This window comes from Sus scrofa, chromosome 13 (assembly GCF_000003025.6).
Source record: "Sus scrofa isolate TJ Tabasco breed Duroc chromosome 13, Sscrofa11.1, whole genome shotgun sequence".
Lineage (NCBI taxonomy): Eukaryota > Metazoa > Chordata > Mammalia > Artiodactyla > Suidae > Sus > Sus scrofa.
Window position 1 is genome coordinate 97209654 of NC_010455.5, and position 14724 is coordinate 97224377.

At 38.9% G+C, this 14724-nt stretch overlaps 1 protein-coding gene across 12 annotated transcripts in view; it reads right to left on the reverse strand.

Annotated features, from left to right (window-relative positions):
* The window catches only part of VEPH1 (ventricular zone expressed PH domain containing 1), a 379885-nt gene that overhangs the window by 223332 nt on the left and 141829 nt on the right, over nucleotides 1-14724 (reverse strand). For all 12 annotated transcript variants that reach the window (XM_021069710.1, XM_021069713.1, XM_021069715.1 and 9 more), the window contains one exon: nucleotides 10215-10435. In XM_021069710.1, the coding sequence (XP_020925369.1) occupies nucleotides 10215-10435 (221 nt within the window). The remainder of the gene's footprint in view (nucleotides 1-10214; nucleotides 10436-14724) is intronic.

Below are 14724 nucleotides of genomic sequence, written 5' to 3' on the forward strand. Positions count from 1 at the left end.
CACCATAGATCTCCTGAAGTTGAAGAGATACACATATTCTTTATGAAAACTCTGGTTACCTTGGTGGGGTGAAAGTGCATTCAGCTTTTCCTAAGCAGGGGGCAATGCTGACCAGAACATCAGCTGCTTTTAATTATGGTCCTGAACTTCCTTATGTACATTTTCTGAGCCAACAGTTGTTCTCAAAGAATCAAGTTCTCTTTGTATAAACATGTCTTGCCTAAAAAATGTGGGAGTTCTTATGAGTACTTGTAAGACTCTATTTTCCTTCTGTGGGGCATAGGTTCTGGATATGAGCTCTCTCAAGTTTGAGAGGAACACAGAAAGATACCCAGCACTTCAGGGCAGGACTGGGGCTGTGGAGAGGCAATATGAATTGTAGTAGGTTAAACAAGAGAAGGTCACCGTGGGTTTGGGTGGGCATGAGAAGACTTCCTGGGGAAGGGGAACCAAACCAGAGTTCTGGAGAAGGGCAGCCTGCAGTGGAAGAGAGGCACAAAGAAGGCATTCTAGAAGGTAAATATTAAAGATGAGTGAGATATAACTTTGGGGAAGAATAGGCAAATCGCCCTTGATATTCCTTTAAAATTCCTTTGAATTATTAATGAAGTACTGTGAACAGTATAAATCTTGTCCACACTAAAGTTTGAGATCCACGGGACCAAACTAAAGGAAGAAATGAAAAAATTTATGAGCTGACGATTTCTGGGCATTTACACTATTGCCTCTCTAAGAATTAACATGAAACCCAGAGGTGAGTAGGAATTAGAGAACTTTACTTTGCTCTTGCCGATCCACAAGGTTTTCTCCATTATGCTTTAATATGAAGCCTCTTTAATCTTCATATATAATAAAAGACTTCATTATTGTGAGGATGTAACAATATAACATAGTGAAAGCTCCTAGCACTGAACATGGCATGTGGTAGGAGTTGGTAAAAAGTTTCATCAGACTTGGAGACACAGCCTTCTCTGAGAAGTTGGAGAGAAGAATCTGGCTCCCTGTTCTCTGCAGTTTTGGTTGTGGACTCAGTAAAAAGTCATCAAGAGCCATAATTCTGGAGCTCTTGGGCCATGCCTGCAGGGTCTGTGTATCACTCCAGGGTCGGGTTCTGATGTGACTCCCAGATGTCAAGATGGTAACTCTGGAATGACAAGTTGCAAAGGGTCTCATAGTTGGAGAAGGGTCTTTGTGGCCATACTGCTTTGCTATATATTCTGGACACACACTGACTCAAATGCCCCATTCTCCCCTGTTATCCATTCCTTTGATGTGCAATGCAGCATGAAATTTAGGATAAACCAAAACTCTGGGGTGACTCCAAGGAAGGTAGATGTTCTAGAGTCATTCTCGTGTGAACATAATCTCCTTTTTCTATTTCCCCTTCATTCTCCCCCACATACTGTTGTTTTATCTTCTTCCCTCCACTGTGCCATCCCTTTCCATTTATGGGTTTCTCTCACTTTCATAGCATTCTTATGAAAACTTTCCTAAACTGAAATGGTATGTTAAAGAAGCTATTACCTTTCTTGTAAAGATAAAATCCTCTTTGGGTTTCTCTCTGTTACTTTTGAAAGCAGATACAGCCGGCCTTCCATATGCCTCTTTCCATATCCTCAGAGTCTACCAACTGCAGAGTGAATTTCAAATTTCAATCTGCTACTGGTTGAAATCAAGGATGTAGACTAGCCTATAGGGAGGCCAACTGCAGTCACCATTTTATATGAGGAGCTTGAGAAGGCTTTTGGAATCCATGGGGATCCTGGAATTGAGAGGACTTACTAATATAGGTCTTTCATAAAAGCTACAGTGAACTTTCGAAAAGCGGGGGATACTTGTATACCAAAATCAGATTTATACCTACACAATTGGTTTTTACTATATTTTACCTTTCATCATCTCCCCCTCACCTCCTAATTCTTAAAAATGAAGAATAAACAGTCTCACCATTACTACCACCATCACCACCAAAACAACAAAAGAACATACCACCCATTTAACCAAGCCAGAGGTTTGGGAAAGCTTTGCTTTTTTTTTTTTTTTTTAAGTGATCAGCCACTCCTGAGACATGTGGAAGTACCAAAGTCAGAACCAGAGTCACTGCAGAGACAATGCCATTTAATTATATTGTAGGCACCTGGGGAGGTTTTAAGAAAACTTAAAACACACACTTTGTGCTAAAATTCTCTTAGAAGTAACTTCTCCCCTCATGAATTTGATGGCTTTGAAAACTGGATCTGAGTGAACTGTGACCCCCAGGACTGGGACTTAGGGATCTGTCAGGTGTCCCTTCTCCTCTCCCTCTGCTTTCCTCTTGTGCCTTCTTCCTAGCTATCCTTTCTCCCTACTTTTTCTCATTTCTTCTATTTTCCTCACCACCCCTGCTTTCTTTCCACAATTTCCATCCTTCAATGCTTCCATCCCTAATTGGGGCCTGAGCTCAACCTCCTACTGAGACCACATGTGAGAAACTGTCCCCAGTTCTGATAGTGGCCTGATTAGAGCAGCCTCCCTGGCACCACATGCTTTTGGCAAAGGCATCTTCTAGTCCAATCACCACCGACTGCTCAGTTAGCTCACCGTTGTCAGGAGCTACCCTCTCCTTCACCAGCTTCCCCTGGGTCCTGGCAAGCATATGGTTCAATAGTTAGTGGCTACCCAGCAGGCTACTTAGGGCTTTTCCAGTTTTGAAAGGTATAGACCTTTTCTCTTATCTTGACACCCTCTCTTCTTAAACCCACAATTGCTGTTATCTTTCTTTTACTTCTGCAGAATTAATTTCAATATCTAAATGTTTTGCTTGGCTGTTCCTGTTAGTTAGCTTCTGTTGGTTTATTATTTAGATATAAGCATTCTTCCTAAGACATAGGAACAAGAAAAGCACAAGCGTGCTTACCTGGTGCATCAAATAAAACTCACTCAATTAATTCATTTGGTGTGAAGGAGGTTCCTGTCTCCTTCAGTTTTTCATTCTCTCTGAGATGCTAATTGTTTTTCTTTTCATAGTCTTGTAATTTTGGCCTGAAGTCTAAAATATGGCCTGCTGGGCTATGTGTCAAATTTGTAAATTAGATGACATCTGTTTTGAATTTTATCATCTTTAACTTGCTTTCAAGCTCTCTTCCCTTATTCATTTCCCTTTCAATTGTAAGGATCAGGCTTGCTGGATGCTTTAGACAAAAGTGTGGACCTTTCTGCTTTGTGGGACACAGATTAAAATTACTGAAGCTAAATGGTTACAATGAAGGCTATTCAGAGAAAAGATGTTGGGAGAGAAGCCTTAGCAACCATCCCGGAGAGGATGAGCAGTTAATACAAAAGGTTGGCTGTCCACACCAGCCTTTTGAGGTTCCCACAGAATAATTACAATCGATTAGAAGGAGACTGACAGGGAGAGTTTAAATGTGTGAAGGAAGTCTTTTGCACTGAAAGAGGTTGAGGTGATGGCAATGGTGGTGGTGGTGGTACGTGAAGGTGACTTTTATTTCTTTAATTATTTTCCTCCGAAAAACAATAAAGGGAGGAGAAATGCATTTTCCTAATGCAGTCTAACATTTTGACAGTGAGACTTCATTTTTTTTTTCTCCTATGTGTCTCCTAAATTCTTCTTTTCATGTGGAAATTGTTTACTGCTAAATGGATTGGGCATACTTATTAAGGATAATTTTTCCTATCAGAATGCCTATTGGAACACCCTTGTATAACTTGCTTTTCCTTCATGTAAACCTTTTTTCACACATATAATCTCACAGAGAGTCAACTGGCCTCTTTCAACTTTGCCTGTGTAGAGGCAAGAGAGAACAGACAGATTTCTGGCTCAAATATATGCCTGAGCTTTCACATCTGATGCACACGCTGGTCATCCCTGAGAAGAAATGAGCAGGCTGGCTGTGCACAGAATATAAAGTGGCTCCCCCGAAACCCAGTTGTAGAAACCCTAAATCAAATTTCTGAAACCACACCATGAAAATTGGCCAGCAGTGACACTGTACTTGCACAAAGATGAAAAATCCTGTCATGATGCTGGCTCTGGATTTCATGGATGCTGCCATGTATAGGCTGTTGCTAGGCAGGTCATGGGTCTGTGAAAATGCGGTTTTTGAATGGAGTATGTATACAGCAATGGTTCTCAGCTGGGGGGTGATTTTTGACTCTAAAGGGACATTTAGCAATGTCTGGAGACATTTTTACTTGTCACAACTGAGGGGGAGGGTTGCTACTAACATTTGGTGTGTAGAGGCCAGTGAGGCTGATAAATATTCTAGAATGTAGAGACCTTCCCATAAACAAGAATCATCTAGCCCAAATGTCAATAGTACCAAGTTAGAATCCTTCATATACAGGCATCTATACTACACATCCAACTAGGCAACAACAGATTTGTTATATGTTCAACAAAATTATGATGTTGAGAGAAAGGGGAACTTGTCATCTGTCTTCCTCAGATGAATAGCTATTGCTGACTTTGATGATCATATTGGCCAGAAAATATTCTCTGTGGAGTGGGCCAAGAGGCCCTCCTGAATGGGCTCCCCGCCTGCTAGTCTTTTCTTGGTTATCAGTATCTTCTTTCACATGTATGCAGTCACTCAAGCATGATATCTCTGGGTTTTTACTCACTCTCCTCCCCTTCAACTCACCCTACCTCTCACCAGTAATCAATTCTTCATAATTCCAAGCTCTCTGACTATAGTGATCTCTCCTGACTTCTTAGGTTCCCCAGCTCTGACTTAGCCCAGGCCTCCCTCACCATGGAGGCAGCCTATTGTTATGGCTCCAAGATCAGCATACTGGCCACTCTCTTGCCAGCCTGCAGCTCCAGCCAAACCCAGTCAGAGTTCCACCACATCAGACAGTTCCTAATCCACCTAGTCCTTTAATGAAGAAATATTTATTGAGGGCCTGCTATCTGTTCATTATTCTGTAGGGAGCTGTGTTCATTGCCTGGATTAAAATCTTTCCAAACCTTCACAATGTTTACCGGAAAAACTCCTCTCTTCTCTGAGAATCTTCCTCTGACCTTTCAGTTTACTCTCCCAGCCTCCACTAATGAACCTTCTCCATCCATGCTGAACCAATTGCTCCTCTTTAGTCTGAGTTACCCACTCTTAAGCTCTAATCTTTGCACATGAGGAGTATCCTTTCTTTCTCTATCTCTCTCTCTCTTTTTCTGCTTTTTAGAGCCGCATCTGCTGCATATGGTAGTTCCCAGGCTAGGGGTTGCCAGCCTATATACCACAGCCACAGCATCACTAGATCCCAGCTGCGTCTGTGACCTATACCATAGCTCATGGCAACACAGATCTTTAATCCACTAAGCAAGGCCAGGGATTGAACCTGTATCCTCATGGATACTAGTTGGGTTCATTATCACTGAGCCACAATGGGAACTCTGAGGAGTGTCCTTTGTATCTGCTGTATCTTTTCAATCCCTATCTGGGGAGCTTTCATTCATCCTGTGCAACTTAATCTAGTACCTATACAGATACCTGGCACATGGATGCTACTCAGTGAATATAGAATGAATTTAAATTTCACCTTCTTTGGAAGACATTCTTCAGTTCCCTGGCTGTACATCTCCAGTGAAACCCCCTTCACCTGCTATGACTCTGAACCCCTTGACAAATGGTGTTCCATGTCTTATTTTTGTTTTTCGTCTCTTAGGACCTCTATACTCTGTGCTATGCTGGACATAAAGCAGACCCTTGTGACTAGGTGCTCACTAGTTTGCCAAGATGGCTTCTTGTGTTTTTGGAATCCTATTTAGACTGCAAATGATATGCATCACTATGTCCAAAACTCATAAAATCTGATGCTATTCTCAAATGGGCCCTACCTGTTCTCCAGAACTGAATACCTTTCAATGCATAGGATCTGGAATTTGAGTCCGTCTTTAATCATCCAGTTTTTGCGTAACCTTGGGAAGAGATTTACCAGTCTCTGAGACTTTGTTTCTTCTTCTGTAAAATAGGAATAGTGATAACTGCCCTTCTTATCTCATAGGATAATTAGGAAAGTTAAATGAGATGATGAATTTGAAAGTACTCTAACTTCTAAAGGTCATAAAACTTTTGAAGTGACTTCCTATTCAAAATGTAGCAAAATCATTTCTCAAAAAAAGACATACAGATGGGCAGTAGGCACATAAAAAATGCTCAACATCACTAATTGTTAGAGAAATGCAAATCAAAACTACAATGAGGTGCCATGTCATACCTGTCAGAATGGCCATAATCAGTAAGACTACAAATAACAAATGCTGGAGAAAGTTTGAGCAAAGGGAATGCTCCTACACTGTAGATGGGAATGTAAATAGATACAACCACTATGGAAAGCAGTATGGAGGTTCCTCAGAAAAGTAAACATAGAACTACCATATGATCTAGCAATCCCACTCCTGGGCGTATATCCAGGCAAAACTTTCATTCAAAAAGATACATGTACCCCTGTCTTGACTGCAGCACTGTTCACAATAGCTGAGACATGGAAACAACCTAAATACCCATTGACAGATGAATGAATCAAGTAGATGTGGTACATATACACAATGGAATACTACTCAGCCATAAAAAAGAACAAAATAATGTCATCTGCAGCAACATAGATAAAATCATAGATTATCATACTAGTGAAGTAAGTCATAAAGACAAATACTATATGATATAACTTATATGTAGAATCTAAGATATGGCACAAATGAACCTATCTATAAACAGAAACAAACTCACAGATATATAGAACAGACTTATGGTGCCAAGGGGGAGGAGAAGGGAGTGTGATGGACTGGGAGTTAGGGGTTAGTAGATGCAAACTATTATATTTAGAATGGATAAGCAATGAGGTCCTACTGTAAAGCACAAGAAACTATAGCTAACCTCTTGGGATAGACCATAATGGAAGTTAACATAAGAAAAGGAATGTGTGTGTATCTTTTTCCATATATATATATATGTATGTATAAAGGAAGGTGTGTGTGTGTGTGTGTGTGTGTGTGTGTGTGTGTGTGTGTGTTGTATATGCCACTTTGTGTACAGAAGAATTGGCACAACACTGTAAATCAATTATAATTTTAAAAAATCACAGACTTCTCCACAGAAATGATGTAGTCCAAGACAATGGAATAACATTATTAAAGTTCTTTAAACTCTGTCAATTCAGAGTTAATATCCAGCAAAAATATCTTTCAAAAGTAATGTCAAAATAAAGACTTTGAGGACAAACATAAGCTGAGAAAATCTGTTGCCATCAGTCTTTCACAAAAAGAAATGTTACAGGAAGTTCTTCAGGTGGAAGGAAAATGATACCAAATGGTGACCCTGATCTGCATAAGGCAATAAGCAGTGCCAGGAATGGTAAATATGCTGGGAAACATAAAAGATATTTAATAAATCATTTTTAGTTTCGCTAAAAGATAACTATTTTAAACAAAAATAATAAAAAAATATGCTGGGATTTAATACATACATAGAATAAAAATAAATGACAAAAGTGGCACAAAGAATGGGAAGGAATAGATATATACTGCTCTGAGGTTCTTATGTTGTAAGTGAAGTGGTATATTACCTGAAGATAACTGTAATAAATTAAATACGTACCTGCATACTCTAGAGCAACAATTTAATAAAAAGCAAGAAAAAAATGTTTAAGAGTACTTGGATATTACAGAAGAATGGAAGCAAAAAAGAAAAGAAGCAAAGATATGAAGAGAAAATAAGTTGTGAGATAGATTTTTAACCAACTACGTTGATAACTGCATTAAATGCGAATAGCAATCACTACAATTAAAAGGTAAATATTGCTAGTATGGCCAAAAAAAGCAAGAGCGATATGCTATGTAAAAGAAATATATTTTAAATATAAAGATACAGGTTAAAAGTAAAGGGATAGAAAAAAAAAAACACTCCATAAAAAATTGATCATGAAAAAGCTGAAGTGTTACAATAGTATGAGAAGAAAACTTACCCTCAGAGATAGAGTTCATAATGTTAAAGGGGTTGATTCACCAAGAGGGCATAAGAATCCTAACTATGGTTACCCCAAAACAGGCACACAAAACACATGAAACAAACTGATATAACTGAGAGATAGGAACAAAAAAAGTACACAATCAGTTTGATATTTCAACACTCCTTTCTCAGTAATGGATGAAAGAAAGAAGCAGAAAATCAGAAATGCCGTGGAAGACATGAACACCATCAATCAAGTTGGTCTGACATTTAAAGAACACCCCATTCAACTTAACATAGCTCAAATGTCCATCAGTTGGTGAATGTGTAAACAAATTATGGTATATCCATACAATAGAATACCACTCAGCAATAAAGAGGAGAAAAAAGTGGAAACAAGAATGATCTCAAAAATCAGGCAAATTTAACTTATGATAACTAAAAGCAAAGCAGATATTTGCCTGAGTTTAGGAGAAGTGACTGAAGGGAAGTCCCTTCACAGTGAAGGGATGTGCCTTCACATCCACAAAAAACTTTGGGGGATGGTGTAAATGTTCTATGACTTTACTGTGCTGGTAGCTGCATGAATGTATACTCTTGCTGTAATTTAAATTGTGCCTTTAAAAGTCTACCTGAATAAAATAAATGTAGCAAAATAAAATAGGATGACGTGTTATATATACACAATGGAATACTACTCAGCCATAAAAAAGAATTAAATAATGCCATTTTCAGTAACATATGATGCAACTAGAGACTCTCATTCTGAGTGAAGTAAGTCAGAAAGAGAAAGGCAAATACTATATGATATTACTTATATCTGGAATCTAATATATGGCACAAATGAACCTTTCCACAGAAAAGAAAATCTTGGACTTGGAGAATAGACTTGTGGTTGCCAAGGGGGAAGGGGAGGGAGTGGGATGGATGGGGTGCTTGAGGTTAATAGATGCAGACTATTGCCTTTGGAATGGATTAGCAATGAGATCCTGCTGTGTAGCACTGGGATCTATGTCTGGTCACTTATGATGAAGCATAATAATGTGAGAAAAAAGAACGAATACATGTATGTGTAACTGGGTCACTATGCTGTACAGTAGGAAATTGACAGAATACTGTAAATCAGCTATAATGGGAAAAATCATTATATAAAAAATAATAATAAAATAGAATCCCTCCCTCAATCTTGAATAGTCTTCTTTATTTTTTTCCACAAACTTCTTGAAAGGACCAGATTTTTTTTTAAACTGTATCCACTCTCTCCTTTCAATCACAGGCATCCTGTTTCATGCCCAGCCATACCACTGGCAGCTCAACTCACCACAATCATCAATAGTTTTCTAGGGGTCAATATCTGTGGACATTTTTCTGTCCTTTCATTTGACCTGACTCCAGTCTGCCTCTGAGATGTTCTCTGCACTGGGGCCAGAGTGAGCTTCTTGAAACATGGATTCTAATCATATCCTAATATGTAAAAACCTCACCCTGACTCCTTACAGCCTATAGGACAAAATTAAAACTCCTTAATTAACTATATCATGTCCTAAACATCTGGTTCCTACCTACCATTTCATCGGTATTATCTCATATTGTTCTCCTTGTAACACACATGCTAGCCAGACAAAATGATTTCTGTTTCCAGAAAGAGCTGTGTTCTTTCACATGCTACCCTAAAGCCAGCGTAGTGTAATCTAGTCATCTTTCAAGACTTGGTTCAAAATATCACCTCTTCTGGGAAGCCTTCTCTCATCTCAGCTTTCCAGTCCTCTCCATTCCACACAGAAGTAGGTACCCCCAATCTGTGTTCCTCAAATTCCTTGAATCATCATAATTAGCACAACCTTCCCACGATTCTCTAATTACCCACTTAATATTTACCTCTTCACTAGACAATGAACTCTTTGGGTAAAGGAACATGTTTTATGCCTCTACATGTCTAGCTTTTGGCAGAGTTCCTGGTAGGGAGAATTGTTAAACACTTATTGAATAAATAAATAATTCTATAAACATTATTGTTTGTACTACATTCTTATTCCTTTACTATATTTTTCTGCACTTTTAAGAATTCTTTTAGTTACCTTCTGGTTTTCACAGATTTAGAAAAAATTCTGGCAAGTGCCATAGGTACTCAAGAGTTACTCTATGTTGAGATAGTGAGTTTGGCTTTCTTTGGAAACTTTTATGCCTACAAAAGAAAGCACATCCTTCTGTGCCTTGCCTCTGTGGGTTCACAATAAATCCCCGAGGTACCCAGGAATTCCTGCTCACCTGTCACTTCTGGCCATGGCGGTTTCCAGTTGTCGGGTAAGGAGCTTGGCAATGGCAGTGAAGCTGTTGCTCATGCGGAAGATATCTCTGCTCTGAGGGCCCAGAATGGAGGAGAAGGTATCTGTGATGCTTTTAATCTCTAGCAGGAGAATATGGTGAAACGAGTGTTCCATGTTGGCCAGCTGACTCACCAGGAACGGCAGGCAGCTCCTGGCTCTCTCCTGCCAAGAACAATGTAGAACAGGTACAGCTGTTGGTGGGGATGGAAACTGGGGCAGCCGCTATGGAAAAGAGTATGGCGGTTCTATGAAAATAGAACTAACCTATGGGCCACCAATCGCACTTCTGGGAACCTATCCAAAGAAAACAAAATCATTATCTCAAAGAACTATCTGCACTGCTACATTCATAGCAGCATTATGCCCAACAGCCAAGACATGAAAGTAACCTTAGTGTCCACTGACAGATGCATGAATAAAGAAAATAGATACAGAATGAAAAATTATCCAGCCACAAAAAAGAAGGAGCCCCACATTCGTGCCAACATAAATGAATCTGGAGGCATTACGCTAAGTGAAATGAGCCAGACGGAGAAAGACAAATACTTCATGGCATCTGTTATATATGGAATCTAAAAACAATAAAATTAAAAAGTCAACCCACCAGAAGCAGAAACTAGAAAAGTGGTTGCCAAGGGATGGGGAGATAGGAAAAGTTGTTAAATGGTACAAACTTTAAGGTCTGAGGATATAACGTATAACATGGTAACCATAGCTGATAACACTATTGTATAATGGAAATTTGCTAAAATGTGCGGGATAACAGATGTGTTAATTAACTTGATGGGGGAATGCTGTAACGACATGAAGTATATCAAATCATCACATTGTATACTTTATTATTATTATTTTATTTATTTATTTATTTTGTCTTTTTGCCATTTCTAGGGCCGCTTCTGCAGCATATGGAGGTTCCCAGGCTAGGGGTCTAATCAGAGCTGTAGCTGCCGGCCTATGCCAGAGCCACAGCAACGCGGGATCCGAGCAGTGTCTGCAACCTACACCACAGCTCACGGTAATGCTGGATCCTTAACCCACTGAGCGAGGCCAGGGGTCGAACCTGTAACCTCATGGTTCCTAGTTGGATTTGTTAACCACTGAGCCATGACGTGAACTCCTGTATACTTTAAATATCCTATAATTTTCTTTTTCAATTATAGCTCAGTAAAGTTGGGGTGGGAAAGAACAATAAAGAACTAAGGTCTATAGTTAAAAGAAAGTCAGAGTCCTATGACTTGCTGATGACAATTCTATGGGGAGTTTACTTAGTGAACTAGCTGAAGCTAAACAATATGTTTCATTCATAATGCCTCTGAATTGGCTTCTTTGAGATTTTAATTTTTTTCCTGATTTCCAAGACAATTTTTTAAGAAAATAAAATATTTTTCCTGTTACTCCTTTCTTAAAAATATGTAAAGAGTCTCATGAGCCTATCTTGCCAGGTCCAAATCTCTCAACCACCATTAACAATCTGACCCCACATACCTATCCTTTCCAACTCTGGTTCCTCCTTGGGCCAAGCCTCCATGCCTGTGACTCACTAACTCCACATGCACAGGGGAGGCTTGGTCAGTGGCCCCCTCGATCCATCCATCTGTCAGCTGATGCCATGTATCACACTGGTTTACCCTCTCTCCACAGGACATCCCATCTTACTCATTTGTTCACTTTAAGCATTTGTCAGCATGTTACAGATTTTATGTGCCTGGCTGAATGGGTAGATTCTATTACCTAGCATTAATTAAGTCGACTCTCATAGTTGACTTAAATAGGTTCCTTCAAAGAAACTGAAGATGAAAGACAGTATGGATAACATACATATGAGTAAATAACAAGAAAATGGCTTAGCTGGCATGGCTCCTATACTTACCAGAACTCCTCATCAGCCATATTATGAGGTGACATGATTCAACCCCAACATGACCTGAAGTTAGCACCCAAATTCAAAATTATATAGAGGGTTATTTGAAATGTAGACTGTTGTCCAATATAAACAATGACATACATTAATAAGTAAATAAAAACAATTTAAAATATGCTTATTTCATCTTTTACTGCTCTTTTAAAATCTTATTTTTAGGTACTGAAAAACTTTCATAATGGTAGAATGGTAGTGTAATAGAACATACGTATAATTACAAATAAATACATATCACAGGCTGATGCTCAAAATCCTTTTAAGTAATAAGTGTACAGGTCTAAAATACACTTCAAGCTAGGAATTTCTTCTTCCCCTTTGAAGGCATTTGGAGCCTTCATTTCTTTCAAGATGTAACTCCTGTCCTGTCTCCTCCATGAAGCCATCCCCAGTGACCTCTTTTGTCTGAATTTTCACTGCATTATAAGCTCTTTTAAAAAATCTTTAGTACTTTATTGCATTTTATCATTTGTTTATTCATGTGTATTTTATGAAATCACCAAGTCAGTATCGCATGCCTAAACTATGCCTGTGCCAAATACCAGGCATCACAAATGTGAACAAGAAGTGAGTTCTGCCTTTTAAGGAACCCGCAATTCTCCTTTTACATTTGTAATTCCCTAATGGTCGCATGTACCACTCAAGTCTCTTGAAGGGGCTATTTCTCATACATCAATCATCAGCCTGGTACAGAACTGAGACTGTAGCATATATATCCAATGTGTATGTCTCCATTCACTGATTTAAGCAAACCTTATATACCAAAATATGATTTTATAAATAAAGTATGTAGTTGCAAAGGGATTCTGTGTTTTAAGAGAAGAATTTACTGCAAAACAGATTTCAATAGTGAACTTCCCTAGTCTTTAATACTTCACTGGGTTTTCAAAGATTCCATATTCATTTGCACTGGAACACATCTCTTGGGGAAGGGGGTACATCTGCCAATCAATCCCTTAATAACCATTTGTTAAGAACCCCTAGTGCACAGTGCACTGTCTATGTATGACTGAGGCTCTCACTTCTATGAGCTGGACAGCTAACTGAAGAGCTATTTTTTCACTGAAGGATAACAATACTAGATAAATGAAAAATAAAGGTCATTGGAACAAGTTCCTGACACTGCATTTTATACTTTGGTTCATGTAATTGCTAGCTTGTAGAAGGTCACTTAGGCATTCTTGAGTCTACTATTTCTTTCAACGTAGATGTTTTCATTCATGTGAGGGTTCTGTATGTGAATTCACCGGGTATGATGTATCACAGGAATGTTTTTCCGTCTTCCTTTAAAGGCAAAAGCTGGATATGGGGGTCCCTATCTTGTGCCAGAAACTATTTAAGAAGCTAGAAACACTGTACTGAAGAAAAAGGATAAAAATGTCTGCCATGATAATGAGGCAGAAAGATAATAAACAAAATACGTGTGTAAAATATAAAGTGTGAGGATGGAGAAATGCTCCTCAAAGGAAAATGAAGCAGAATGGGGAGACCAAGGGAGGGAGGTTAATGTTAAATAGTGCAGTCTGGCCAGATGGCACAGAGAATATGACATTTGAATTCAACAAGGTTTTATACTCTAAACCCAATATTCTCAGTAACTACAGAAGACAATTACATTAAAACACATCCTGACTGACACAGGGAGGTCGGAAGAGATAAGAACTGAGGCACAGATGTGACACTTTACTATGGAGAATGCAATTCCAAATTCCAAGTAACAGTCTCAGCTTTAGCTTCAAATTATTCTTTAGCAATTTTTTAAAGTCAGTCCACAAACATTTCATTTGCTTATGTAAGAAGTGTCCCTATGGTTTCATGAAGAGCCCTTTTTTGAAAGCACATGTCTTCCTAAAGGTGAGTATGGCTGTGTGCATATCTGCTGTAATCAACACAATTCTGGATGATCTTCTGGCAGCCAAATTGAGCTGAAGGGAAAATTAATCATAGCACGGGAACACGAAAAGTTACAACTGCTCTGGAACTAACATATTGAAACCAAGCCAACCTCACATCATTTATTTTGAAACCTTGGAGCATGTCCATGTACCTCACAGGGGTAACAGATGTGATTCTGGATTAGAACGTGTGATGTTGAGGTAAGAAGGGGTTTAGGAGATTCTTTTTTTTTTTTTTTTTTTTTTTTTTTTTTGGCTCCATGACATTTTGTCTCCAGGGGTGCTAGTGACTACATTTTTCTGCTTTCAGTCATCCCACTGTGGGGTTAGGGTCAGGTACACCTGTGTGCCTTAATGGCAGGCCTGACCTCAACTTCATCCTTTCTGACACAAATTGATTATTTATTATTAAAATAATGAGAGCTGACCCAGAGAATATAATCTGGAATGCCAAACCTATTTCATGCTTTTATGTATTGATTCGTGTAATCCTCTCAATAATACTATCAAGTACTGTGATCATAGCCATTTTACATGACAGAAATTAAGGCAAAGATAGAAGCCTAATTTGCTCCAAGCCACACTGGCCCCTGTGTCTCTAGAGCTGTGTCGTTGCTGTTTATACCTCTATCCTCCCA